The sequence below is a fragment of the Mustela putorius genome, unplaced genomic scaffold, assembly GCF_011764305.1.
Source record: "Mustela putorius furo isolate JIRA1106 unplaced genomic scaffold, ASM1176430v1.1 tig00000095_pilon_pilon_pilon, whole genome shotgun sequence".
Taxonomy (NCBI): Eukaryota; Metazoa; Chordata; class Mammalia; order Carnivora; family Mustelidae; genus Mustela; species Mustela putorius.
Window position 1 is genome coordinate 31,295,727 of NW_025421280.1, and position 26,688 is coordinate 31,322,414.

Here is a 26,688-nt window from a genome sequence, read left to right on the forward strand (position 1 = left end):
TGCATGGATGGGGCAAACCCCAAAGGCCTTTTTAAAAACTACTGAGAGCTTGGTCGGGGCAGGGGCAGGGGAGAGTGCTAGCAGCCCCCGGCCACGAAGTCGAAGTCCTGGAAGGCTGCCTGTTCTGTGGCCGTGAGGGGCCGCGCGTCGCGGGCCGGGCTCAGTGTGGGGGCCTCCCCCGTGAACTCCTCATCGAAGTTGCTGACATCAGTGCGGCCTGACAGCTTGGGCACGAAGGGAGGTGGCAAGCGCCGGGCCAGCAGAGTGTCCCAGCCCAGTGTCTAAGTGGGGGAGAAGGGGGAGAGAGAGGAAGAGGTCAGCCAGGGGTGGGGGGGGGCAGGAGGGGGGTGCTGCAGACTGCAGGAGGGGCCAGCTCTTTGTGCCCCATCCAGCCCTGCATCTGTGGGGATAAGCATAAGGAGTCACAAAAGAGAGGCGTCAGGCGGGGCCTATGGGCCCAGTAAGGATCACAGTGTGAGCTTGGGGAGCCCTGGGGTGGGAGAGAGGGGTTCAAACCCAGGGCAGTGGCCCCACCAGGCCAGCCGGGAGTAGATGTGGGTGTAGGAGGGTCAGTGGGTGTGAAGGAGGGTGTAGGAAATGGAGAGGACAGTGTTGGAGGGAAGTGTCTAGATCTGGGTAGGGGAGAAATGAACAGGCCCTGAGGGACTGGGGTGGGGGGAATGACCAGGTCTCTGGTGGGCAGCCGGCCAGGCACTTGGGGTGACCTCACCCTGTAGAAGGGCTGCTTTTTCACATCCTCTGCATCCCTCTCGCTGGATCCCAACCTCCGCTCTGGGTTCCTCCTCAGCAGCTGGTGGGGAGGGGAGGCATCAGTTTTCCCCTTCCTGGCTCCCGACCCCCTCCCCAGGCCCAAGTTGGGGGACTCCTCACCCTGCGCATGATGCCAATGGCCTCAGCTGACAGGAAGCGTGGGTAGCGAACCTCATCATTGACTATGCTGTCAAATACCTCCTCTTCATCGTCCCCTGGGAATGGGGACTGGGGACAGGGAAAGCCAGGATGAATTAGACCCCTTCTCTGACCAACCCCATCTGAGCCCTCTGCTCCTCGCACCACTCCACCTGGGTGCTGGCTGAGGTGGGAAGGGAAGCACCCCATTTTCCAGACTCGAAAATTGAGGCTAGGGAGGCAAAGCCAGCTGTCCCTATTACACAGCACATGGAGGCACTTTTTGATCCCACCCCTAGGTACAAGCAGTTTCCAGCATGATCCCAGGGTCAGGCAGGGCGGGGCAGACTGGGGCCTCACCTCACCAACCAGCATCTCATAGAGCAGCACGCCCAGCCCCCACCAGTCCACTGCCCTCGTGTAAGATGTGTCTGTCAGCACCTCGGGGGCCAGGAACTCCGGGGTCCCACAGAATGTGCTGGTCCGGTCCCCATAGCCCATCCCTGGGGACAGTAGGGCCATGTGAGGTTATGGGGAGAAGGGGGCTCCTGGTGGTAGCCCAGCCCAGCATGGGGTGGCCCAGACAGCCACCCCATCCCAGGGTCAGGGTAGGGGGTAACCCAGGTAGGGCTTGCAACTCCATTCCCTCCCCCACTCTGTCTAATCCCCAGAGGCCAGCCCTTCAAATCCCAGCCCCGCCCCTCACCCTCCTTGCAGAGGCCAAAGTCTGCGATCTTGACATAGCCCTCGGTGTCCAGGAGCAAATTGTCCAACTTCAGGTCCCTGTGATGGGTTGGGGGGATGTAAAGAGGGATGAGGCGGGGGAGTCTGGGCCCTGCCTGAAGCCTGAGGGCCCCTAGTGGGCAGCATGTGCATACGGGAGCACAGGCACGCAAGGGCACACACCTGTAGACGATCTTGTGTTCGTGGAGAAACTGCAACCCCAGCACCACACAGGCTGAATAAAAGCTGCAGAGAGAAGCTAGTGTGATGGAGCCAGGCCTCCCAGCAAGGCAGGCTGGCCACAGAAGCCAGGCTCCCACATCCTCGACAGCTCCCCGGTCCCCCGAATACTCCAGGAGGCTGGGGGGTAAGCTGGGGCCAAAAGGTGGAGTGGTAGGAAGGGGGCTGCCGCGGCCTGTTGGGTGCTGAGGCACGGGGGTGGGGGGGTAGCTCACACAGCACGAGGCTCTGAGAACACGTCACTGTGGATGTGCAGCATGAGGTCCCCGCCGGCCGAGTACTCCATCACGAAGCACACATGCTCGGGCGTCTGGAAACAGCCGAACAGGTTCACCAGGAAGGGGTGTCCTGCTCTGGTCACTGCTGCCAAGATCCGCTTCTCACACATCAGGCTGGGCGGGGCAGGGGGGTGGGGCTCAGAGACCACAGCAGCCCCCTCCACCCCAACTCCCATACTCACAAGAAGTCCCTGATTGTCAGCTGTTTGCTGAGGACCTTGCATGACTGTGCAACCTTCGGCAAGTTGCCTAAGATTTCTGAACCTCAGCAGCTTTGTCTGCTAAACAGGTCCCCAGAAGCTACCTGTCATCCCAGTAATAGTCCCCCAGTATCCCTTTGGGTAACACAGCCAGGGAGGGCTAACTGGAGCACCCACCTTCCTGGCCAGAAATTGGTTTGGGAATGGGCAAGCCAAGGGAGTGGGGCTCAATCTCAGGATTTCTGCAGTTATTATTAAGGACGAAGGGCTAAAACTAGTGGATGAGCCTTACTCTGCTGGGGTAGGGGGCTATTTCTGCCCCCTGGAGAGGACTGCAAGCAAAGCCCACAAAAAGGAAAGCTGACAGAGATGTCATCTGAGCACCTGGATATAGCCGTGCCTGAAGTACTCCACCCCTGGACTTTTCTGACCCAGACCAATAAACTCTTTTGCTTAAGCCTATCTGAGTTGGGTTTCTGATTAACAAAAGGATGTAAGAAGATTAGGGACAACCTTGATGCCTCTACTGGGCCTTTTTACAGGGGACCAGGTACTGTAGTATGCTCTAGATGTATCCTCTTACTTAATCTGCCTGAAAACCCTACAAGAAAAGCATTATTATGCCCCTTTTATAGATGGGGAGGCCATCAGAAGGGCAAAGTGACTTCCCCAGGGTTTCTAAACACACTTGTGGCAGGGTGGGATTTGAACCCAGGGCCCTGATCCAAAGCAGAGCCTGGGCAATGGTGCCATTAAGGGTACAGACTTCAGGGCCTGAGTCCCTAGGTTTGAATGCCCGACCTGCTGCTCACTGGCTTTGTGATTTGGGGCAACTTGCTCAACCTTTCTGTGTCATCAGCAGAATGGGAACAGTAACAATATTTACCTCATAGGGCTGTCATAGAGAGCAAGTGAGTTACTGAACAAAAGGCGCACAGTGGGTGCCTTCCAAGAGTTACTATCTTAGTAAGTGCCAGTGACTGGCATGAATCACTGCCCAGCAGCTCCAGAGAGGGGACTGCTCTGTCTCCCATCTCCCAGAAGAAAAGACTGAGGTTCTCAGAGGGCTTGGGCCAGGTCCCCACCTTTCAACCTCATCTCGGGCCACAATGTCGCCTTTCTTCAAAGCCTTGATGGCGAACAGCTCCCCGCTGGGCCGAAATTCAGAGAGCAGCACCTGGAACCACAGTGGGGAGCAATGGCCTTCGTGGCCAGCCCGGGGACTCCCCATTCCCCCAACTCCTTGGCCCCCGCCTCACCTTCCCAAAGTGACCCCGGCCCAGCACTGCCAGGAATTTGAAATCCTCAAGGGTCAGGGGTGACTTCTTCAGAGGGCTGTGGAGAGAGGACACTGGTGGGGACAAGGACAGCAGGCAGCGGGGGAGGGGGATGGTGAGTAGGGGAGAGGTGTCACCTGCACAGGGCAGAGCCTGGGGTCTCCTGAGTCTCTGAAGGCAACTCGGGGGTGGTGGCAGTTTCCGGAATCGGGGAGCTCTGCAGCAGAGAGAGGGAAGTCAGAGGCACCCCATAACTACAAGAGCTGCCAAGGCTCCCATCACCTATGACCTCGCTTTTCCTCCCACTCACCCTCTCGCTCACTGCCCTCCAGCCACACTGTCCCTCCCACTGTTCCCTGAACACACCAGGCATGTTTCCAATCCAGGACCTCAGCACAGGCTATTCCCTCTACTTGGAATTCTCTTCTCCCCCCACATCAGCACAGCTGCTCCCTTACCTCCTTCGGGCATTCATTCAGATGTCACCTTCACGGGTGGTCAGCCAACCATCACAGCAAACAACCAGCAGAACCCCCCACACCACACACATACATATTCCCTGACCCCTTTCACTTTTCTTTCATGCTGTAAATATTTTTTACTGTTTGCCTACATTTTTCCTTTACAGTTACTTGTCCTAAGAACTACTTAATTGTTTGTTTGTTTGTTTGTTTGTTTTTAAAAGATTTTATTTATTTATTTGACAGACAGAGATCACAAGTAGTCAGAGAAGCAGGCAGAGAGAGAAGAGGAAACAGACTCCTAGTGAAACTGAGAGCCCAATGTGGGGCTCGATCCCAGGACCCTGGGATCACGACCTGAGCCGAAGGCAGAGGCTTGAACCCACTGAGCCACCCAGGCGCCCCTGAACTACCTAATTTTTCATGGCACATGTGTGCTTATAACTTTGAAAAGACTCAAAATTACTATTGCAAATGGGAACATATGACAACCGGTTCATCCTCCTCCTCTACAGACACAGCTCTAAAAGGCCATCAGTCCAAATAGGCATCTGGTGGGACACACGGGCCTCTCGGGCCCCCACCACCATCCCTAGAACCAGCTACTGTTCATGATTTCCTGAGTACCTTTCTAGATACCGTCTATACCCACATAAGCGAAAGTGCCGGTAGAGGCTTCATTTTCCTGGCAACTTCATCCTGCCTCTGCTGCTGGACAATCTGTCTGGGAAATCACCCCAGGACGTGTCACACACACGTCCTACTCCACTTTGCGGTTTACTTAGCGCTGGCTCTCCTATGGATGGACTCTGACATGCCCACTTTGGCCTACACTAGGCCACTGCAGCCAACTTCCTGGGGGTGCGCTTGTGTGAGTGTCCAGACTGGGAACTCCTAGGTCAGGACGATGTCCTGATTTCAGCCCAGCGAGCTATGCCCTCCCGAAGAGATGCAGCAACTGCTCCCCTTCCACCGACTGCATTTCCCCGAGTCCTGCCCAGCATTTGGCAGTGTTAAACTTTGGGGTTTTGTTTTGCCAAACTCATCTGAGGATGTATCTCCTTACGTTATTATTATAAATATAATACAGAAGCATATGCTGTCATCTTCAGTTCTTTTTAACGAGGTATGAAATGCACCCAGTGAGCTGGGCCGAGGGGCATGCCCCTGCAGACGTGTCCACCTGGGTATGCGTCGCACGGAGCGGGGGTGGGTAAACCGGGTTTTGTACAGTCTGTGAGCTGAGACTAGCTTTTACATTTTTACATTTTTAAAGGGTTGGGGGAACATCAAAAGGAGAGTGATACTTGGGATCTGTGAAAGTGACATGACATTCCAAACATCGGTCGCCATCAAGAAAGCTTTAGTGGAATACAGCCACGCCCACTGGCATACATGTGTACCATCTAGGGCTGCTTTCTACAAGGCCACGTTGAGTCGTTGTGACTGAGACCCTCTGGCCCACAAAGCCGAAGATACTGACTCCATGCCCCTTTACGGAGAAGGCACACGTGCTGATCTCTGACCCAGAGAAGATGCACAACGTCGCCCCGACCCCCACAGGCTGCCTTGGATCTCCCTCCTACCACAGCCAGAGAAAACCACCCTCATGACTTCTAGCCTCGAAGTGAGTTTTAAACACACCCGTTCTCTGGGCCGGTGCACTGAGCACAACAAGGTGAAGCAGCTTGCCGTGGGTCACACAGCTAAGAACTGGCGGAGGAGGGACATGGACCCAGGTGGCCTGGCTCCTGAGCTTATGTTTTGATTCAGGATAGAAAGTGGGACCCTGCTTCTAGCAGAGATGCGTGACCCGGGAAAGTTCCTGGTGGTCTCTGGGCTCTGAGCTGGGAGAGAGGCCTGGAGGAGGAAGCTTTGATGCTGCCCAAGCCAGGCTTAGGGGGACAGGAGTGGGACACTCACCACACTCGATGGGCTGGAAGGTGGACCCAGAGGACTCTTCTGGGACAAGCTATCCAAGTCAGCCCCGAGGTTCAGCTTCTCCACAGATATGTCACTGCAGAACAAGGAAGGAAGGGGTGTGTGGGACCCAGCACCCTGGACAGCCTAGACCTCAGGGACCTCCCTCCTTACCCTGTGCACCGGGCCTCAGTTCCCGGAGAAGCCCCAGGGCTGAAGGTGCCTGTGCCCGTGGCATTGGGGATGAGTCTCCGAAGCAGCCGCACCCAGGTGGCAACGTCAATGTTCATCTGCCGAGCGCGCTGAAATGCTTTCCCTGGGGCAACAAGGATCGGCTCACCCTTCACGGTAACTGTGGGACTCCTGGCCTCTTCTCCATTTTGCCCACCCCCTCACCTTGTTGCTTGGAGAAAATTTTCTTCTGCCTTCGGAGCCGGGGTATCCTCTCAATGACAGGGTTGCGGAAGGTAACCTGGGAAGAGGGGCCAATGGGTGGGAACCCACCCCCACCTCTAGGTGGTGGGGAAGCCCTTAGGAGTACAGGTATGCATACCCTTATGTTTTGGGGGTTCCAATCACTATGGCACCACATCCAAAACAGCATATTAAGAGAATGTAACCTATTTGGGGTTACATCATCTAGGGTCTTGATTTCCCCGAGTGTGGTCCCACACCAGCAGCATCACCTGGGGACTTGCCAGACATGCAGATTCCTGGGCCCCCGCCTGGACCCACTGAATCAGAAACGCAAGGCTGGGGCCCCACAGTCTGTGTTTCAACAATTCCTCCAGCGGATATGGGGAAGCCCCCAATCTAGCTGAATTCTCCCAACTCCGAAGCATCTTCTGGAAGGTGCTAAAGTCACAGAACTGTGTGACTTAAGTGTGTGTGATATCGTTGCCACTAGTCATGCAAGGCTATTTAAATTCAGTAAAATTTAAGTAACATTAAAACTTTAGTTCCCAGGTCCCCCTAGGCACACGTCAAGTGGTTGGCAGCTAATATGCTAGATGGTCCACGTATAGAACATTTCCACCTACAACAGAATGCAACTATTGTAGGCTCATCCACAAGAGAATTCTAGAAAGTTCTATTGGCTGGCACTTTAGGGGAGGCAGAAAAACCAAAGAGAATGCTCTAAGTGAACCTTGAGGGTGAGCAGGACTGCCTCAGAACTCACCCCCACTCCCACCCCCACCTTTCCCACTTGGTTTTGGCTGGTCTTCCTAACGGAAAACTGTTTCACTGCCCTGCCCCTGAAGTCAGCCCTTCTCCTGCTCTTTTCCTTCAAGCACAAGCATATGTTAGGGGCACATTTAAAGAATTATTGAGGAAAATTTTGGCTGACTTTCCTACTCTGCCTGTTTCCTCCTCTGTCAGATGTGACTAAGGATGATTCCTCCTGAACTGGGCTGAAGTGGGTTTACAAATTAATTGAGGATTTACAAATTAATGCCGGCAAAGCATGTAGGGCGGGGCTTGGCTCACACCACAAGGGGTCAGCTAGGAATGTTATTTAGATCATGGGCTCTCAACCAGGGGAGACAGTGGCAATGTCTGGAGACATTTTTGACTGTTGCAACTTGCAGGGAGGGTAGTGCTGGCTTCCTGTGCGGGCAAACCAGGGACGCTTCTCGAAATCCCACAGGGCAACTAAGAGTGATGTGGCCTGTTAGGGTACATCTGTCCATAGTGCCAAGGGTTGGGTACCCCAATTTAGATCTTAACCCTGACATCACTGCAGAAGGAATTTCTCTCTACTGGACTGTAGCTTTGGTCACAATCACCCTGACATGTCACCAGGCTTTTCTTTTTTTTTTTTTTGGCTTGGTAAAATTTTGTAATTTCTTTTTTCTTTCTTTCTTTCTTTTTTTTTTTTAAATTTCTTCCCTTGGAACAAAACCAATCCCAGCTTAAGTGGTGTCACTGACATAGTGATATAACTAATACCAATTACTAACTAATTACACGTATTTTTTAATCAAGGTTCCGAGACCAATCCAGAACAGATCTCCCCTTCCAGCAAACTGGGAGCAGGAGATGCAACAAGTGTCTTCGCAAGGTCAGGGGTCAGGGCTGTACCTCAGCCACCAGGCAGCCCTGGGGTTCCATGTCCAGCTGCACTTCATGCCTCTCATTATCCAAGAAATCCTCCAACTTCAGGAATTTGAGGGCACACAGACCCCGTTGGTCCCGCCAGAACACGGCCAACTCCAGTTCCCGAGCCTCGAGGGAGAGGAAGTGGGCCATCACTGGGGGTGCCCAAGGTCCGGAACCCCTCCTCCTCCTCCAGGCCCTGCCATCCCCCACCTAGCTCACCCTTTCCAGCTCCAGAGTAAAGCTCTGGTCCCAGGCATTGGGGCCACACGGCTTCCATGATGTCTGCCCCACCACGGTGTTATCCAGCTTGAGCACAGTGCTAACCTCGCCTGGAATGAGGGGAGAGGAAGAAATCAGAAACGTTTGGAGTTGGGGGGAGCACAGCTCATATCTTAGTAAAGAAATCCCCCCCACACATTACACTCTGCCATGTGACCCTGATCAAGCGTTATGGTTCTGCCTTTCACCTCAGGTGTTTAACCAACTTCCAGGGGATTTCTGCATATGGTGTGAGGTGGAGATCCAAATTCACTTTTACTTCATATGCAACTTCCAGCAATATACTCCTAAGAATTTACCCTGGAAAAATGCATGCAGGTATACACTGGGACGCAAAATGCTGCCACATTTTGGCCATTGTGAATAATGCTGCTAAAGACCTGAATGTCCAGATATCAACTCGAGTCCCTGCTTTCAACTTTTTTGGGTATACACTCAGAAGTGGGATCGCTGATCGTAGGGTAATTCCATGTTTAAGTTTTTGAGGACCGCCATAACATTTTTCACAGTGGCTGAACCACTTTACCTTCCCAACAGCACTGCAGAGGGGTCTAATTTCTCCACAGCCTCCCTAACACTTGTTTGTTTTTTTTTTTTCTTTTAAAACAATCCATCCTACGGACTGGAATATAACAGTTTTTTTTAAAGCGTTACGAGTGTGTGATCCCAGGATCCCCACAGCATCTCATCCCTCCAGGGCTTAACGCCCACTCACTGGTGTTCTCAGCTTCCACTTTGAGGCTGCTCCGGCCACTGAGGCTTCCACTTCGGCTGTAAAGGCCCCGGGCTGGGCGGCTCAGGAAGGTGGTGCGGCTGTCAGGGGTCCCGGGCCCCCCGACTGGGGGGGAGGGGTTCCAGGGGATAGTCTCTGGAAGGTCCTTGCAGCCTACCACACGTACCTCCAGGGTTCCTGAGGGAGGGGCAGGCTCAGGGAGGCCCAAAGGTAGGCCAAGCCAAGGGGAGGGGGCTGCAGGGGAAGTGGGCATGTCCAGAAGTGGCCAGCATATAGGTGGGATTCGGTGAGGGACAATTAGAGTGGAGCAGGGGGGTCTGATCCTGGGATGACTGTGCCCAGAAGTGAAAATATGGGGCAAGAGGGAGGGGGCGAGGCTGGGGTTGGGCCAGGCTGGGGAGGCGCTCTGAATGCTTGGGATTTAGTGACAGAAGATAGGTTTAAGGCATAGGTCAATGACGGAGGCAGTGGGGAGCCAGGTTGGACTAGGAGGTTCAGGGTAGGACTCAGGGAGCTGACCTGAGGCCCGAGATGGGGGCAGGGGCCTTGGGTAAGGCTGGTCTAAGGCAGAAGTAGTGGCTGAGGGGTCTAAGGAAGGAGGAACTGGCTGGCTTTGGGGGCAAGGGGCAGACAGTGGTTCAAGGCTCAGGGTTCTGAGAGTGAGGGGTTGTGGGACTGGGCTGGAGGGCTATGGCTGAAGGAAAATGGCCAGGTATGAAGGGGTAGTGATGGGGACATGGTGAGCATAGGGACAAGAGTTCAGAATCAGAGGGCAAGCCTGGGCCAAAAGTCCAGAGTGCATGGGGCCCAGGGCTACAGAGTTGGGATGAACAGAGAACAAAGGAATAGTAGGACGGAAGTCCAGGGGTAGGGAGAGCAGAGATCTAGGTTAGGGGGCCTTACGACTTGGAGGAGAGGTCGAGAGTACAGAACTGCGAACGTGGGGTATGGGTGGGGTAGGCAGGGACCCACCTGTGAGTGGCGCGGGCTTGCACAGGGTGCTATACTGCGTGGGGGGGAAGGGCTCAGTCAGGCGAGCACTAAAGGCTGCGGACGAGGCCGCAAGAAGCTCCTCACGCAGCAGTCGCCCCTTCGGATGGTCTGCAGGCAACTCCCCCAGCCGCCGCTCCAGCGACTCCCGCAGCAGCCCCAGCTTCTGGTTGGACTCCATTAGCTTCTCCTGGGCCTGTAATAGGAGGGACAGAGTGGGGCTGGGGTGGGGCCTGGCTAAGTCTCACCCGGCCCAAGCTCTCAAATCTTCTGGGTCCTATTCCTGGGCTCCCCATAAAGCTAGGCCCCACCCCCTGGCTGATGCCCCACCCCTGGCTGAGGTCCCGCCCTGCCGAGGCACCGCCCCTTGCTGAAGCCTCACCCTTAAGGCCCTTGCTGCCGATTCCCGCCCCTTTGCTGGGGTCCAGCCCCTCACCGAAACCCCACCCCTCACCTCGCTGACCGCCTTGCGGTCTGGGGTCTTGGCTGCACCGAGCAGGCGGAGCACATTCTTGGCCCCCTCGGCCACAGCGTGCTCCACTCGGAAGTGGTGCCTCAGTTCCTCAATGCGCAACTCCACGGCCCCCAGGTCTGGACTCCCTGTGGGCGTTGAGCGCAAGGTGGTGAGGCCAGCCTAGAACCCAGGCCCAACCACCCCAGCCCCAGACATGCACTCATGCGCAGGGACGGGCACTGGGGATAGATACACCACCACCAGGATGCATCACGTTTTTCCCAAGCGAGGGGTCACGGTCAGTCAGGCACATTCCCACAGAGATGCAATCGCTCTTTTTCCAAACACCCACAGGGGCCATCCCAGGGACGGAGCTGGGCTGTCATACAGGGACAGTCATATACACAGGTACACTATCAACACAGGCTTAAAGGACAGACGTGTTGGCAGGGTCCCATTTCATCGCCAGGGACTGTCACAGGGACACTGTGGGCATTTGGACAGCCAGAAGGGGATAATCACACAGGCACAGGGACACATGGAGGCAGAATGGCCAGATCTATCAAAATCACAAATGAAATTGCCCTTCGATTCAGCAATCCCAGTTCAGGAACTTTATCCCACAGAAACACCTCTGCACTTGACACGTGAACATGGTATTCACTGCAGCTTCTTTCTAGGAACAAAAGATTGGCAATAACCCTGTTTCTTGCAGGAGGAGTCCGGGTAAATGAATGTGTTTGTCCACAAGGTGAAATACAAAGCAGTTGGGAGCACAAGGGCACTGTCACACAGAGACCATCACACTGTCACTCACAGGGTAACAGTGGCATTATCGCTTTGTCACCAGTGTAGGCACGCTGTCACCCACAGGTGGAGGAACACACACTCACAAAGATACAGTCACACCGCCACACAGGGACATTGTCACATGGCAGAGAGACATGATCGCAAGACACAAACATCCTCATGGGAAACATTTACACCGTGGCAAAGTTCCTGGGGCTCTAACTCCGGCTCCGGGATAATCATAATCACACTGGCACGTGGATAAGGCACAGGGACAGGTGAAGAAATGCCATCACACGGTCACACATGTGGAGAGGCACCCACAGGCACAGAGACCCAATGTTGCAGGGAAACAGACTGGCTATGTCCCAGTACGAAGTCCCAGGGATACAGCCATGGCCCAATATAGGATGGCCACAGTCACCCAATGGCACAGGGATAGCCATAAGAACACAAGAGGCACAAGGCTGTGGCTGGCCACAGTATCCATAGCTGTAGGTTCCAAGGACAGTCCCCCTGTCCTATATATTGACCCCAACTCAGACTGTGGCACTCAGTCAGAGAGAGTCACAGTATCACTCACAGATGTGTGACACTCACCTAGGCACCAACAACACACAGTGTTACAGCAAACCTTATGTCCGTACGCATGTTGTCTGACAAACACAGTCACACTCTTGCCCCTTGGCCTGCTGTCACATGTGCCCAGATAGTCACCAAGACTCTTACACTTAAAGGGGCAAAACTGCACCAGTAATCAAGGTTTCAATGTCACCCAGAGGCACAGGGACATGATCACACCATCAAATACAGTCACTGAAAAGCCCATGTCAGTATTCCCAGCACAGGTGAGTAATCACACGGAGGCCTCCCCTACCCCAAAGACACACACACTGTCACAGAGTTACAGACCCCACTGCTATGGGCTGAATGTTTTTCTTTCCCCCAAATCCACATATTGAAACTCAACCCCTAATGTGATGGTATTAGGGGTTAGGAGGTGGGGTCTTTGGGAAGTGAGGATGGAGCCCTCATAAGGGAGGCGCTTGGAGAGCTCCTCTACCCCATCCACCATGGGAGGACACACAAAGCAAGAAGGCAGCTGTCTGTGAACCCAGGAAAGGGCTCTGGCCAGACACGGGAGTGGCACCTTGATCCTGGCCTGCCCGCCTCCAGAACTGTGAGCAAGACATTTCTGTTGTATAGAACTGTTGTTACGGCAGTCCGAATGCCGTAATACCCTGTACAATTCATAACGCTCTCTCTGTTGTGGTGACACACAGACTCCCTTAGTTCCTGGGCCACACACACAGCCCCTGGTCCCCATGGTCAGTGTCCCCCCAGCAATGGCACATATGAATAGCACGGCCTCTGTAGCCCTTGCATAAGTCACGATCCTGTCACAAATTCAGGTGAACAATTAGCTTAAGGCACCCCTGGGCATTCACATAGACACACACATGGAAACAGACACGCCCGGTGAACGCCCACAGTTCTACACAACTGAGGCCATGTGACAAGGCAGCCACCTAGTCCAGGGGCCCGCAATTTCTTCTCATGAGGAGCCGGGGGTAGGTATTTTCAACTCTGTGGAATATGTGGGCTCCATGACCCCTGCCTGACCCTGCCGCCGCTGTGCAACAGTGGCCTTCAGAAATAGTAAATGAATGGACATGGCTGTACGTCAGAAAAACTTTATTCACACCAGTAAAAAGGCAGGGGCAGACTGGGTCCCCAGGGTGTGGTCGGCCAGTAGACCACCTAGTGCAAAGCTTCTATGGGACAAAACAGGAAACAGGCCCAGGGACAGTCAGGAATGGGTTTGGGTCATCCTGTGAGTCACAACAGCAACCTCCCTGCCTCAAGCAGCATCCCCCTATGGGGCCAGGAGCTGAGTCCTGCACAGCAGTATGCAGGCTACACTATATTGGGGCAAGGGGCTCACCTTGGGCCTCATCCAGGGCTGCCTGGTTCTCCAGCTGGCCTGCCTGCAGGGCGCGGTGAAGCTGCATTCGGATGATGTCTATCTTGGTCTTACTGTCCTGCAGCATCTGCTGGGCTGTCAGCAGCAGTTTCCGGTCCTGCGGGTGGGGAAGGGCAGTGAGGGGCAGGCTGGGGAATGGGGTCTGACTGCTGGCCTTCTATCCACACTGTGCAGGCTCTGGTGACTGTGTCACAGGGGAGGATGTGTGGGTGTGATAGCAGGGCTATCCGTGCATTCCCAGGTGCAGAGGCGAGAGGTAGCCCCCAGCACTGGAATCCCTGCCACCTAACAGCTGGATAACTCCAGGCAAGCCGGTCCTCCTCTCTGGGCCTCATCCGCAGCGAGGGGAGTACCAACAGTACTGTCTGCCACTGGGCTGAGGGTTAAAGGAGCTAATCCACAGGCAGGGCTCCAACCCATGCCTGGCATCGGGAGGCACTGTATCTGTCAGCTGTCAGAATGGCACATATGTGGGTGAGGGTCCCGAGGGGAGGGTGGGGCCCTGACTACAGCCACATCGGGGAGTCCAGCGGGGACAGGGTAGGTGTGGGAGACACCAGAACTGGGCTGTGGGGGTGTCTGTGTGACAGCTCCAGACTCTGGGTGTGAATGTCATGGTCTGTGTTTCTGTGTGTCCAGGTGTGCTGTGGGCCTGTGTTATGTGTCCTGGGTGTTATATGACAGGCTGTGTCTCTGCGTCTAGAGGAGGCCGGGGTGGCTATCCTCCACGTGTCCCCCAGTGCTGTTACTGCCGTCTCTCTGGATGTCAGGATAGGGCACACGTGTGCCTAAGTGTTGATACCACCCTGTGTGTCTCTAGATGTTGCTCTGACCGTGGGGGAGTCTCTGGATGTTAGGTGTTGACCGGACCATGTGTCTATGTGTCAGAGAGCGGCCACCAGCAGAGGGTGAAAGTCGCCCTAACTGTGGACATCTCTCGAGTCTCTGGGGTAACTGGGTATTGGAGGGACAGCCTCTGCCTTGCGTCTACCACCACACACAGCCATCCTGTTTCTCATATGCCCCCACAAGCTGCCCACATCCTGGGCCTGCCTCCAAGTCACCTGTCAGTCCCTCCATCCCCAACCCCAAGGGTCTCAGTTTCCCAAGGGGCAGACGGATACAGGTGGCTCCCCGGTTCCCACCCCGCAGCCCGTCCTCTGCTTCCCAGTGAGCAAGCCGCTCTTACCTTGGTGCTGCCGTTGCTGTATGTCTGGATCATGTTTTCTGCTCCCTGCTTCACCTTCAGCTCGATGGCCAGCTGCTTCTCCAGGCCGGCCACACGGCTCAGGTTGGTGGCCGAGCAGGCCTGGGTACCTGCGCCGGGGGACTGGGGGGCATCTAAAGGTGAGGGGGGGGGGCAGGTGGGACAGAGTCACAAGAGGCCTCACCTCCATCTGCCTAAGAGGCTTTGCCCAACTGAGAGGATCCACCCTTTGCCCAGCCTGGGTTCTGCCCCCAAAGCCAGGGAGAGGAGGAAATGAGGGCCAGGGCTCAGAAGATCCCCCCGCCCGCCCTCCCAGGGAAATGTCCTCAGCTCCAGCGCAGGACAAGCATGAATGAGTGTGGACAAGCATCCAGGTGTACATGAGTCCTTGGTGTTAGTGTGACTGTATACAGGAGCCCCCAACCACTTCCCTGGCTGTGCAGGAGTCTGTGGGTTTGGGTATGGTCATGTCTATGCCCAGAGGGAGCTGGCATGGCTGAGTACGTGTCTCCCCAGGTGCTCATGTAACTCCATGAAACGGCAGGTGTTACTCAGCATGACTATGTGAGGTCTGGGTGCTGGGGTGACCCTGAGCACATTTCCAGCTGTTGGCAAACGGTCCATTCAGGTCTCCAGGTGCTGGTACGACTGTGTCTGTACCGGGTCTGTCTGGGCGTTGGTACAGTCTGACCCGTACGTCCCTGGATGCTGGCATGGCTGTGTGTGTGCTGGGGAGCGGTGTGACTGGGGGAAGGGCGGACCCTATGTGCGCAGCTCATTGCACCAGATGGTCTCTGAGCACGGACATGACAGTGTCGCTCTCCAGCTGCTGACCTGCCACGGTGCTGTATGGGTGTCAACGGAGTCTGCAGGTCTTGTCTGACTGTACATGGGAGCATCCAACTGCGGCTGGGACCATGTGCGTCTGTAAGGGTTGGACAGCTGTGTGCATGTGAATCCTGGGGTTGGTGTAACCATGTGTAAGCGGCTCTAGACACTGTCTGTGTGTTGCTGTAACTGTGTGTGCGTCTCTCTGGGTGCTGGGTGGCGGCGTGGAGGTCTCTGGGTATTCCCACAACAGCGTCTAGGTCCTCAGGTGTTGTCTGGGTGCTGGTGTGACAGCGCAGACCTTGCTCTGGCTGTTGGGTTTGGTGTTTCATTGGATCGCGTGTCGAGGTTGGTGGCAGTCATGACCTGGCATGTCTCCCTGGAGATCCGCAGGGTCAGGGCTAGCCTTGCTCCCAGAGACCACAGTGGAACCCCCAAGCCCCTCTCACCTCGGGCAGCGGCTGCAGGGTCGGGCAGCACCACGTGGGCATGCAGCTCCTGCAGCTGCTGGTGCAGCAGGTCAAGGCGGCGGGAGGAGCCGCGCAGCACCAGCTCCACAGGGCCGAGGCTGCGGCCCAGGTCCGTGGTGGCCCGCCGCAGGTTCTCGGCACCCTCCTTCAGCTTCAGCTCCTTGCGGATCTCGCGCCGCAGCCGCTCCCGCTCTAGCTCCAACTGCTGCTGCACCCCAGGAGCCGCCAGGTCAGCACCTGCCAGGCCCAGCTGCTCCAGCAGGGACCAGCTGCGCGGCTCGCTCTGCAGGAGATGGAGCACAGTCAGTGGGGCTGGGAGTCCGGGGCAGGGCATGGACCACCACACTCAGCCAGCTTGGCCTGGCCTCTTCCTGGCCTGGGTGCTTCCAAGATATAAACTCTGCCCCCCAAAACTGAGAGGTGAGACAAGGTCCTGACCCTGCTTCCTGAGTACCCCAAACAGTGAGGTCCCTACTATAGGGCCCTCTTCCTTCCATGTCCCCTCAGCCTAGGGGACCCCATAAATACAGTCTTGTCTCCCTTCATCTATTCCTTACACAGTAGAATTCTGGAGGACAGGCCCCATTATGTCACCAATATGCCCCCAAACTAGGAGGTCTCCAACTTCAGGCCCTATTTCCCATTGCCCCCCCAAAAAAGGTCCTGAGGGCAGACCCCCTCCCTTCTGTTGTCCCCCTAAATTAGGCAGTCCTGAGCATGGGCCCCAACTCCCCTCTACTGTCCCTAAAACCAGGTCCCAAGGGCAGGCTCCATTTTCCCTCTGCTGCTCCTCAAACAAGGAAGTATCAGGGTAGGTCTCTGCTGCCCACCCCCCACCAAAAGAAAAAAATGGGCTTGAGATCCAGAAAGCAGGCCCTTTTCCTCTCTGCTATGTCCTCAAACTGGGAGGTGCCAAGGGCAGGCTTCTCTTCTTCCACTATAACCCTAAACTACGTCCTAAGGACAGGCTCCCTCTCTCTCCTGCTGCACCCTCAAAGTAGGAGGTCCTGGGACAAGCTCTGTCTCCCCTCCTCTCATTGTCTACAACTAGACCCTAAAAAGCAGAGCCCTGTCTGCTTTCTTCTCTATTTCCCCGACCTGGGCGCGTCAAAACACCCCACATAATTTCATCTTCAAAACAGAAAACTCCAAACCCATCTCCTCCCCTTGGTCCAAAATCAAGAGAGGGCGGGGCCTCCGGCCTGTGTCACTGGGGTCCTCTTTGTCCCCCAACCCCGACCCCAGCCCCCACCTCCAGCTCCTGGTCCAAAGGGGGATTGGCCTCCGCCATCCTGGGTCCCGGCTGAGGGCCCCGCCCTCTTCCTGAACCTCAGCCCTGCCAGGGCCTCTTGACCGCCACTTCCTCTTTCCTGCTAGCTCCCAGCAGCCCCTGCGTGGGGCCAGCTCTGGGGCTCTGGGGCATCTAGGGGACCTTTTCCCTCAGTGCCCTTCTCAGGAGGCAACCAGGGATAGCCCCCGCTCTACGTCCTAGGAGGTTGCTAAGGTGCACACACACCTCGCACGCTTACTGGTGTAGACAAGGAGACCGGCTCCCTTGAGTGTATACAGGCTCCAGGGACTGACCTACAGGCACGTGCACAAAACACAGGCAGGCAGATGCGTGCACGCCCCTGTGCCCACCCCATGTACGCTGATATGCACATGCCGGCCAAGGAGTGCTCCTATGGGCCGACCCCTTCCTTGCAGACGCAGGCCGTCCCAACTTCCGGCTTCCTCTCAGTCTGGTCACTCACCGCTGTGACCACAGCTGGGGCCCACCCAGGCCAGGGGCACCTCCCTGAGGCCTACATCATGAGGAGACAGTGCTGGAGGGCTGAGGTGAGGGTACCCACAAACCAGTAGCCCAATAAAGACCAAGTACGACTATTAATAATAAGACCAATTATTGTGAGCTCCACCTAGGTCACCTAAAGCAGGTCCACAAGGTGGGTGCTGTTATCACCCCATTTTCAAGACAAGGAAACTGAGGCCTGGAGTGGTGACATAACTTGCCCTGAGGCCCCACAGCCAGCAGGAGGAATGGCTGGGATTTAAAAGGAGAGTGCCCACAATCTGATCACCAGCTAAGCATCAGGCCTGGCACTAAGTGAGAATCCCCACTGGGTGAACCCATTTCACAGATGAGAAAAGTCTTTGTTGGCTCCCAGCCAACCCGGAGGGCAGCTTCCCCCAGCGAGGTTTAGCGCAGGTCACCATCCTACCAACCCATCACACGAATCCCGAGTGGCTGCCACAATTCTCCCCCACTTTCCAGGCAAGGAAACGGGCTGAGAGAGGAGACAGCTGCAGATTGGGGTGCGGGGTGGGGGGGGCAAGTGGAGTGGGAGTGGTGATCACCACACACACCTCCAGGGGCACTGGGCAACAACCAGAAACATTTTTGGTTGTCTCAGCTGGCGGTGGGGAGGGAGTGCTCCTGGCGTCTGTTGGGCCGTGACCGGAGAGCCTACTCCACATCCTGTCGTACACAGGACAGCCCCCCCCTCAAACAATGATTCAGCCCCAAATGTCAACAGTGCTGAGACTGAGAAACCATGCATTAAAGGACAGAGACTCACACCCAGGGCTGCGACCATGACCACCGTAAGGACTGCCTAGCAGCCCCACCTGCAGAACATAGGCCCATCTACACCTCTTCCCTTTGGACAATGAACACCCTCATTGATGGACACGCCGGTTTTTCTGGCGGCAGAACCGTGGCTCAGAGAGGCAAAGGCACTGGGTCCAGGACACACAGTGAGAAAGTGAGAGAGCTGGAATTTAAACCCATGTTCACGTAATACTACTAGCTGGTGACCAGACCTCACCCACCACCCAGCCCCATTCCATCCCTAGCGGGCAGAGCAGGGGACAGCCACGATCAAGCCAGCTCAAATAAGGCAAGTCCAGGCAGAGAGGAATAGAAGCTGAGGCCTGAGAATACCCAGAGCTGGGGTGGAAGAAGGGAGTCCCAGCCTCTTGGGTTCTCTTCCCTTGGGTGACTCACTCCTACCAAGAGGGCAGGGGTCACCCAAAGGCCAGCAAGGCAAACACATGATCAGGAGCCTGGCCCAGCCTTGGAGAATCCCTGCTCCCCCACCTCCCACCATGGCACACGGGACCCAGGTCCAGAGGGTCCATCTCGCAGAATCCCCCCCTTCCCAGGACAGCCAGAGATCTAGACCCTCATGTCCGGAAATTTCAATGCTTTGGGCGTTTCCGGAATCTGGACAGGACATCCGTTTGCCGGACACAGAACAGACAGGCATACGTCGGGACAGACAGAGGTAAGGGGTGGCAGGCCCAAGCAGGCACAAGAAAGGGATGAACAGGAGGGGAAAAGAGTGGGGAAGAGATGGGAGGGGGGACCACAGCACAGGTCCAGCCTCATTCCAGGAATCACAGCCTCCACCCAGGTCATGTTTCGCACATGCTAAGTGCATGCATGAGCCAGAGGAATCCTCTAGAGCCCTCCCAGGGCTGAGGGTAGAGGCAGAAACCCCGGCCCACCCAGCCCCAAGGTCTGACCTTATGTGATCGGCAACACCAGATACGCCCAGCTCCACGGCAAGGCTGACAGGCCATCAGCAGGACTGGGGTGGGGGACAGGGGAGCATGGGGGGAGACACAGAGGGGTTGGGGGCAGGTGCAGAAGGAGACGAAAACCCAGTTACACAGCAACCACAGGACAACAAAGGGATTTTGAGGCACCTTGAGGGCACCAGAGCCACACAATGTGCCTCAGATTCTGAACCAAAGCTCAGGAGTCACTGAGGCCTTGCTTGTCACAGATGTGGAAGGTGAGTCCAAGGCTGTGATGTTCACAAGGTGGTACCTGGAGAACCTGGCTGGTGGCAGGTTGGTGCCAGGCTGTGTGTGTTTATGTGTGTGGGAGGGGTGACCCAGCCCTGCCACCTGTACCCAGGTAGAGTTCCAGGTACAAGAGAATCCCCCTCTGGGATAAGGCTCCACCTGGCAGCCCTGAGCGTAGCCATGTGGGTCCCCCATTCTTCAACCTAATGAGGTGACTCTAGCACTTCCTCCAACAGGTGCCAATCTGGGTGGCGTGGGGACCATCATAAAGCTCAGTCTGGAGGCGGGGGTGGGGGGCGCCAGAGCTTTGTTGTGAGGGGGAGGAGCACGGACTGAGCGGCCTCCTCCCCTCCGGGCCACTGCGCCAGGCACCTGCCCCAGGTGGAGTGGCACCTGCCAGGAACCGAACGCGGGGGGGCGGGGTGGTGGTGGAGGAAGGAGTGCCGCGTTGAGAGGCGGGTGCGACAGGCACCGGGACGCACAGCCAGCCACAGACACTCGAGTAGCGCTTCCGCCGCTCCCCCTCTAATTTTCGGGGAGGGGCGGAGCGTGGGGGTGCGGCGGGGGCCTTCGGAACCTCCCCGCTCCCCCTCGGTGCGTACCTTCACCTGCCGAAAAGTGGACAGTGCTGGCTCCACGGTGTCGGCCCAGGGAGGGGGCACGGGGCGCTCGGGAGACCCCCACCTTGACCGCCCGGGCCCCGGGGGCCCCGGCAACGCGGGGGCGGGGGTCCCCGGCCGCCGGACGGCTGCGGACACAGGTGCGCCTACCTGCACGGCGTCGCTGGCCATGTCCTCGCGCCGCCCGCCAGGGGTCCCCGCGCGGAGGGAGGGGCGGCAAGAGGAGCGCGCGTGCGCCCCGCGCGGGGCGGGGAAGGGGCGGGCGCCGCGCAAGCCCCCGCCAGCGCGCGGCCCGCTCCGGCCTGCTCCGCTCGGGCCCCGCCTGGCCAGGCCGCCGCGTCCGCGCGCCGCGCCCTCCGGCCCCAGCGGCCGCCGGGCCCGGTCACGTGACCACCGAGGTCGGCGCCCGGGGAGGGGGCGGGGCCGAGGGGGCGCGGCTCCCGGCGGCCCCCGGGGCTGCGGGGTCTTGCCTACAGGCTTCTCGCAGTCGGCAGCTGAAATCACCTCGTCTGCTCCCCACCGCTTGCCTGGTTCTGCATCCTCACTTTGCCCAGGGGTCCCCTATCTGAGCGCGCGGGAACCCGAAGAAAAGACTGAACCGCGTTAAAGCGGGGAGTGGCAGAGGCCTTTGGGCCTTTCGGAGCCCCTCTAAAAACAAGAACAATATGTATGTCTCCGCCCCTCCTTTGCAAGCTCGGGTCTTCTGGGAAGGATTCCCCTATTACCTGGAGACACGCTCTGGGCAGATCTGGGTTCAAATTACAGCATCCCATGCTTGGGGGAGCTCCAAAGTCCTAAGAGCGCCTCATCTGTGAAACGGGTTTTATCTACCCACCGCTCGTGCATGCCAAGTGTTGAAAACACAGTAAGCGCTCAATAAATGTTAGCTGTTGTCATTTTTAATGTTATTGTCGTTGTTAGGAAAATGGCTTGAATCCCGACTCCTTCACTGACTCGCCGTAAGATCCTGTGGCTGCCGAGCCTCAATTTTCTCCGTTGTACAATGCAGACCTTGTCTGCAGAGCTGTTGCATGCAGGTGGAGTTCCATAGATGCAGACTTGTGCCCAAGCGGAAGAGAATGGAGGCCTCTACGGAGCTTCTTCGGGGTCTCTAGAACGTGCAGCTTGGCTCTTGGCCAACCCGCACTCCCTTGGAAACCCGGTGAGTGAGCCAAACCTTGGTCCTTGGTCCCCGGGGCTCGGGGCGGGGAGCGCTCCCTGGCGACTGAGCCTAAACAAGGGCGCCCTGCGGGGACGGGCCAAAACACAGAGGGCTGTGGGAACCTTGGTTACCTAGAGACCAGGGTGCGATGTTTTCTCCCCACCCCCTCCCCCCTTTTTTCTTTTAAATTTGGAGAGTTTTAAACAGAGAAAGAAAAAGGAGAAGGAGGAGAAGGAGAATGACACCCATCCAGAATCTGCCCACTTCTCACCCCTTCCACAGACCCCACCTAGTCTGGTTTCATCCCTCACCTGGACCAGCACAGGAGCTTCTTCCCCAGGACTCCCAGCTCCGCCCTTTACTTTCTACTTTATTTTCCTCACAACAGCCTAAGGATGTCTGTGAACCCCTGAGTCAGGTCACATCTGTCCTCTGCCTAGATCCCTCCATGGCTTCCACTTTCTTTAGAGTAAAAGCCAAAGTCCTACCTGAAGACCACAGGCCCTGCACAATGTACCTTCTTGACCTTGCCTTTCCCCTCTTCCCCTTGCTCACTCCATTCAGCTACACCAGCCTCCTGGCTGCCCCTCGATTATTTATCAATTGAATTAAAGAAACCTTTGAGCTATTTCTTTTGCTCCCAATTTACAGATGAGGAAACTGAGGCATACATCTCCCCAAGACTTTGACAATTTAGGTCTCCATTTAAATGTCGCCGTCTCTGAGAGACCATTCTATACAGCCATATTTATTTAAAATATGGCCTTGTTTTATTAATTTAAACCGTCACTCCTCTGAAATTCCCCAGCATTTGGCTTATGCTCGCTCAGTTTTTGTGAGATGAGTGAGCAGACACGGGGGTGAGGTGTCAGGAGAATCCCCAGTTATGGAGGTGGGGTGTTTACAGCCCTTGTCCTGTCTTCTTCTAATTCTTCTGCCCATCTGTTTTACAGGTGGAGAGAATGTGGCAAATCTAGGCTCCAAGCTAGCCCAGGGATTAGGCCACTGTGTTTGGGGATGGGCTTTCTGCTGCCTGCCAGGTCCCAGGCTCCCTCTTCCCTGGATGGAGCTGGGGAACCCTGCCAAGTTCTCGCTCCAACCTTCCAACATTCGTTTATTCAGTGAATATTTATCGATGCCCGCTGGGGACTTTGGTGGCACTGGAAACAGAGTCGCACTTAGGCTTGCAACAGGGAGACCAAGGACTTTTTGTGCAATCTCAACCGAATATGATAACTGCGCTGGCGCCTCCCTGCAGCTGCTCTGGCCCCTCTCCAGGCTGCTCTGGGGCCTCGGAAACCCTGACCTGTTCCTGGTTCTCTAGAGGTCGTAGGAAAAACACCCACCCCTCACCCTGGTCTACAGGGTATTCTTTTGTTGTTGTTGTATTTAAGATTTTATTTATTTATTTGAGAGAGAGAGAGAGAGAGAGAGAGAACATGAGAGGGGAGAGGTCAGAGGGAAAAGTAGACTCCCCACCAAGCAGAGAGCCCAATGTGAGACTTGATCCCAGGACTCCAGGATCATGACCTAAGCAGAAGGCAGTTGCTTAACCAACTGTGCCACCCAGGCGCCCTGTCTACAGGGTAGTCTTATCAGGCCTGTGCCAACCTGTCCAGCCACATCCCCCTGTACTCCCCTTATCCCCATCCAGCAACACTGGTCTTCCTTCTGTTCCTCAAATATTCTCACTTTACTTCCAACCACAGGGCCTTTACACTGGCTGTTTTCTGGTCTGGAATGTCCTTCCATCACATCTCCCAATACTAGCCTTTTCTGATCATTTAGGTCTCTGTTTAAAAGCCCCCTCCTCCAAGAGACCTTTCGGTACCCTGTCATATTTATTAAAAATATGGCCCTGTTTTCTTTATTTTAACTGTCACTCCTCTCTGAAATTGCTCAACATTTGGCCTATGCTCACTCAGTCTTTGCAGAATGTGTGAGCGCACACAGTGTGAGGTGTCAGAAGAACGGTATCCCAAGACAGCCCATGCCTTAAGGAGGCAACTGCCCCACTGTGGGAGAGGCAGAAGGGCTGGCACGAAGGACAAATTGGGAAATTACAAGGGTGGTAAAGATGAATAGGGTGTCTCACTGAAGGAAAAGCAGGGCAATGTCCTAGAAGAGGTGAGGGAGAACCTGGGATGTCCTGATTCTTCACCTCATCTCCATTCCGTGGCCCTCATTCATACCACTCTGGTCGGATGGTCACCACCCCTCAAAAACGCTTATTCCTATTATTCCTCATCCCTTATTCCAGGGCCTCTGCCTGCCATATTTTCCTTCTCCTCTTGGCATTCTTTCTTCTCCACTTCATTTCCATCTTGGCTCAAATGCCTCCTTAGAGAAGTACTCCCTGACTGCGTCTCCACCTAAAGCAGGCCCCACCCCATCTCTACTAAACTCTACCCCTCACACTGCTCCATTTTTTTCTTCCTTGCAAATTTTAATAGACTTTATTTTCTTTCTTGTCTGTCTCAATCAGGATGTCAGCTCTCCAAGAACAGGGATCATTGTCTCTCTTTTCACTGCTGAGTCCCCAGCTTCTAGAACAGTGTCTAGCACACGGAAAGTGCTGGAATAAATAGCTGTGGGTGTACAGGTGGTTGAACAAGCAGAGCATCATGGGGTATGGCTGCAGGGTTTAGTGATGATGAACCTGGAGCAGGGACAGTCTCCAGATACCACAGATGATGGGGATGGAGGGCCTCCAGCACCTCCCTGAAGTTCGAACTTGACCCTGAGGATCGTGGGTGCTGCTGACGGATTCTTAGCAGAGGAGGAACTGAATGAGGATTCTTTCTCAAAAGGCTCTTTGCAAACCAAGTCTCCCACCAGCCAACTGGGGGTCAGAAAAAGAAATGGGAGTAGATTCATCTGATACTAGAAAGGCTAAATGTATCAACAAAGCTAAACTCAAAAACTTTGGGTTGAGGGGGACAAAAAAAAAAAAAGTAGAAAAAAATGATACAGGGGCTCCTGAGTGGCTCAGTGAGTTAAAGCCTCTGCCTTTGGCTCAGGTCATGATCCCAGTGTCCTAGGATCATGCCCAGGATAGTACTGCATTGTGCCCCCGAATAGGCTCTCTGCTCAGCGGGGAGCCTGCTTCCCTTCCTCTCTCTGCCTGCCTCTAGGCTGACTTGTGATCTCTGTCTGTCAAATAAATAAATAAAATCTTTTTAAAAAGAAAGAAAGAAAGACATGATACAATTTGACACTGCTTATATCAATTACTGAAAAACAGAAAGTGAAACTATGTATCAAGTTTATTTTTAAAAAGGGGCGGGGGCAGGGAGAAACATGTTCCTGGTGTGCCTGGCACCCACGATGAGGTGAGTGAGGTCATCTCCGTTCAAATCCCGGCCCCACTACACACACTAACAGTACGATTCTGCGATTCTGGGCAAGCTATTTCTCTGCTCTGTGCTTCAGTTTCTTCATCTGTGAGACGGGCTGATAGAGGGGCACCTGCCCTCATAGGGCTGCTGGGAAGCTTAAATGAATTAATCCTTGTAAAGCGCAGAACAAAGGGTCAGTTCAGTGTCATCCTTTTTTTTTCCCCCCAGTGTCATTCTTTTTATTTAGGTTGTTGTTTCTGCAGTGGGGCGGTCAAGGGGAAGTGGGAAAGTGAACGTAGGTGACTTTTATTTTAACTATAAGGTGTGTCTTTTAATTTTAATCTTTGATTGTTAATTATTTTGATTGAGGCACAACTTAACATCTGGTGAAGTGCACAGATCCTTTGGTGTGAAGCTCTGTGATTTAAAAAATATATATATATTATTTATTTATTTATTTAAGAAAGTCAGAAAGAGAGAGAGAAGAGGGAGGAGTAGAGGGAGAGGGCAAGTGGACTTTGCACTGAGCGACCCAGGGTTCCATCCCATGACACTTAGATCATGACCTGAGCTGCAATCAGTAGTCAGAAGCTTAACCAACTGAGCCACCCAGGTCCCCCACTCTGTGAATTTTTATATATGTCTGCACATACATATATGTGGCCTATGGCCACCGTCTCGTCTTCTCCCCGTTGTATGCATTTGACTTGTGTCTTTTGCCAGGCAACCTTAGGGAAATTCTATCATCATAGATTAATTTTGCCTGTACTTGAATTTCGTACCACATGGGATTGTTTTATAATTTTTTTTAATTTATTTTTTCGACAGACAGAGATCACAAGTAGGCAGAGAGGCAGGTAGAGAGAGAGGAGGAAGCAGGCTCCCCGCCAAGGAGAGAGCCCGATGTGGGGCTCGATCCCAGGACCCTGGGATCATGACCTGAGCCGAAGGCAGAGGCTTAACCCTCTGAGCCACCCAGGGGCCTCTGTTTTATGATTTTTAAAAAATATCTGTGTTTTTTATGCCTGGATTCTTTCACTCAACATGTTTTGTTTTTTCTATTGAAATTAAATTCATGTACCATAAAATTTCCCTTTCTTAAGTGTACGATCTGTCTGATTTTTCAATATATTCACAAAAACATGATTTTTATTAATTTTACTTATTTATTTTTCGTACACCCAACTTGGGGCTCGAACTCATGACCCCGATCAAGAGTCATGCTTTTCAGGGCGCCTGGGTGGCTCAGTGGTTTGGGCTGCTGCCTTCGGCTCAGGTCATGATCTCGGGGTCCTGGGATTGAGTCCCGCATCAGGCTGCTGAGCGGGGAGCCTGCTTTCCTCTCTCTCTGCCTGCCTCTCTGTCTACTGTGATCTCTCTCTGTCAAATAAATAAATAAAATCTTTAAAAAATAATAATAAATTAAAAAAAAAAAAGTCATGCTTTTCAGACTGAGCCAGCCAGGTGCCCCAAGAACATGATGTGTTTTTGAGATTCATCCATGATATTGTATATATCAATAATTTATTCCTTTTTACATGCCAGGATATGGATGGACCACAGTTTCTTCTTTTATTAATAGTTGATTATGTATGTATATATGTATGAATGTATGAGTGTGTGTATGTATTTAATTGAATATAGTTGACATAAATATTATGTTGTATGTAATATTAATTTCAGATGTACAATATAGTGACTTGACAATTATATGCATTATGAAATGCTCCCCACTGATGAATAGTTACCATCTGTTCCCATACAAATTATTGTCTATATTCCATATGCTGTACTTTTCGTCCTGTGACTTATTTATTTTAAAACTGGAAGTTTGGGGGCGCTTGGGTGGCTCAGTGGGTTGAGCCGCTGCCTTCGGCTCGGGTCGGGATCTCGGGGTCCTGGGATCGAGTCCC

General features: G+C 54.5%; 1 protein-coding gene and 1 long non-coding RNA gene across 6 annotated transcripts; one reads left to right on the forward strand and one right to left on the reverse strand.

Moving 5' to 3' along the window:
• PKN1 (protein kinase N1) lies at positions 1 to 20,599 on the reverse strand. Of its 3 annotated transcripts, none has more exons than XM_045082949.1 (22): positions 20,426 to 20,599; positions 15,822 to 16,125; positions 14,527 to 14,678; positions 13,299 to 13,434; positions 10,565 to 10,710; positions 10,093 to 10,306; positions 9,103 to 9,297; positions 8,328 to 8,437; positions 8,091 to 8,234; positions 6,405 to 6,480; positions 6,183 to 6,324; positions 6,012 to 6,105; positions 3,765 to 3,844; positions 3,610 to 3,685; positions 3,436 to 3,527; positions 2,088 to 2,264; positions 1,816 to 1,878; positions 1,616 to 1,692; positions 1,270 to 1,412; positions 892 to 999; positions 731 to 811; positions 1 to 281 (listed from the first exon to the last, which is right to left on the reverse strand). In XM_045082949.1, exons 1-22 carry the CDS (start codon positions 20,444 to 20,446, stop codon positions 78 to 80), a joined length of 2,835 nt encoding a protein of 944 aa, XP_044938884.1. In that variant the 5' UTR covers positions 20,447 to 20,599; the 3' UTR covers positions 1 to 77. The 3 variants fall into 3 exon arrangements, with proteins under 3 accessions (XP_044938884.1, XP_012909532.1, XP_004748284.1); XM_013054078.2 differs by lacking the exon at positions 20,426 to 20,599 and adding an exon at positions 20,258 to 20,390; XM_004748227.3 differs by lacking the exon at positions 20,426 to 20,599 and adding an exon at positions 17,095 to 17,179.
• On the forward strand, positions 18,922 to 25,655 carry LOC106005425. 3 transcript variants are annotated; one of them, XR_001178760.2, is made up of 3 exons: positions 18,922 to 19,642; positions 21,197 to 21,437; positions 22,391 to 25,655. It is a non-coding gene; the product is annotated as an uncharacterized LOC106005425 (long non-coding RNA). The 3 variants fall into 3 exon arrangements; XR_006607535.1 differs by lacking the exon at positions 18,922 to 19,642 and adding an exon at positions 20,281 to 20,415; XR_001178759.2 differs by lacking the exon at positions 18,922 to 19,642 and adding an exon at positions 20,718 to 20,942.
• Positions 25,656 to 26,688: the final 1,033 nt, after the last annotated feature.

Bases quoted from the DNA above. Each gene is read 5' to 3' on its own strand.
- PKN1 (XM_004748227.3), bottom strand. From the start codon at position 17,133: ATGGCGGAGGCCAATCCCCCTTTGGACCAGGAGCTGGAG. The intron at 3,686-3,764 runs GTGACACCTCTC...CTCTCTCCACAG, and splicing joins CCAGGCTCTGCCCTGTGCAG to CCCTCTGAAGAAGTCACCCC. The intron at 1,000-1,269 runs GTGAGGCCCCAG...CCCTGTCCCCAG, and splicing joins ATGAGATGCTGGTTGGTGAG to TCCCCATTCCCAGGGGACGA.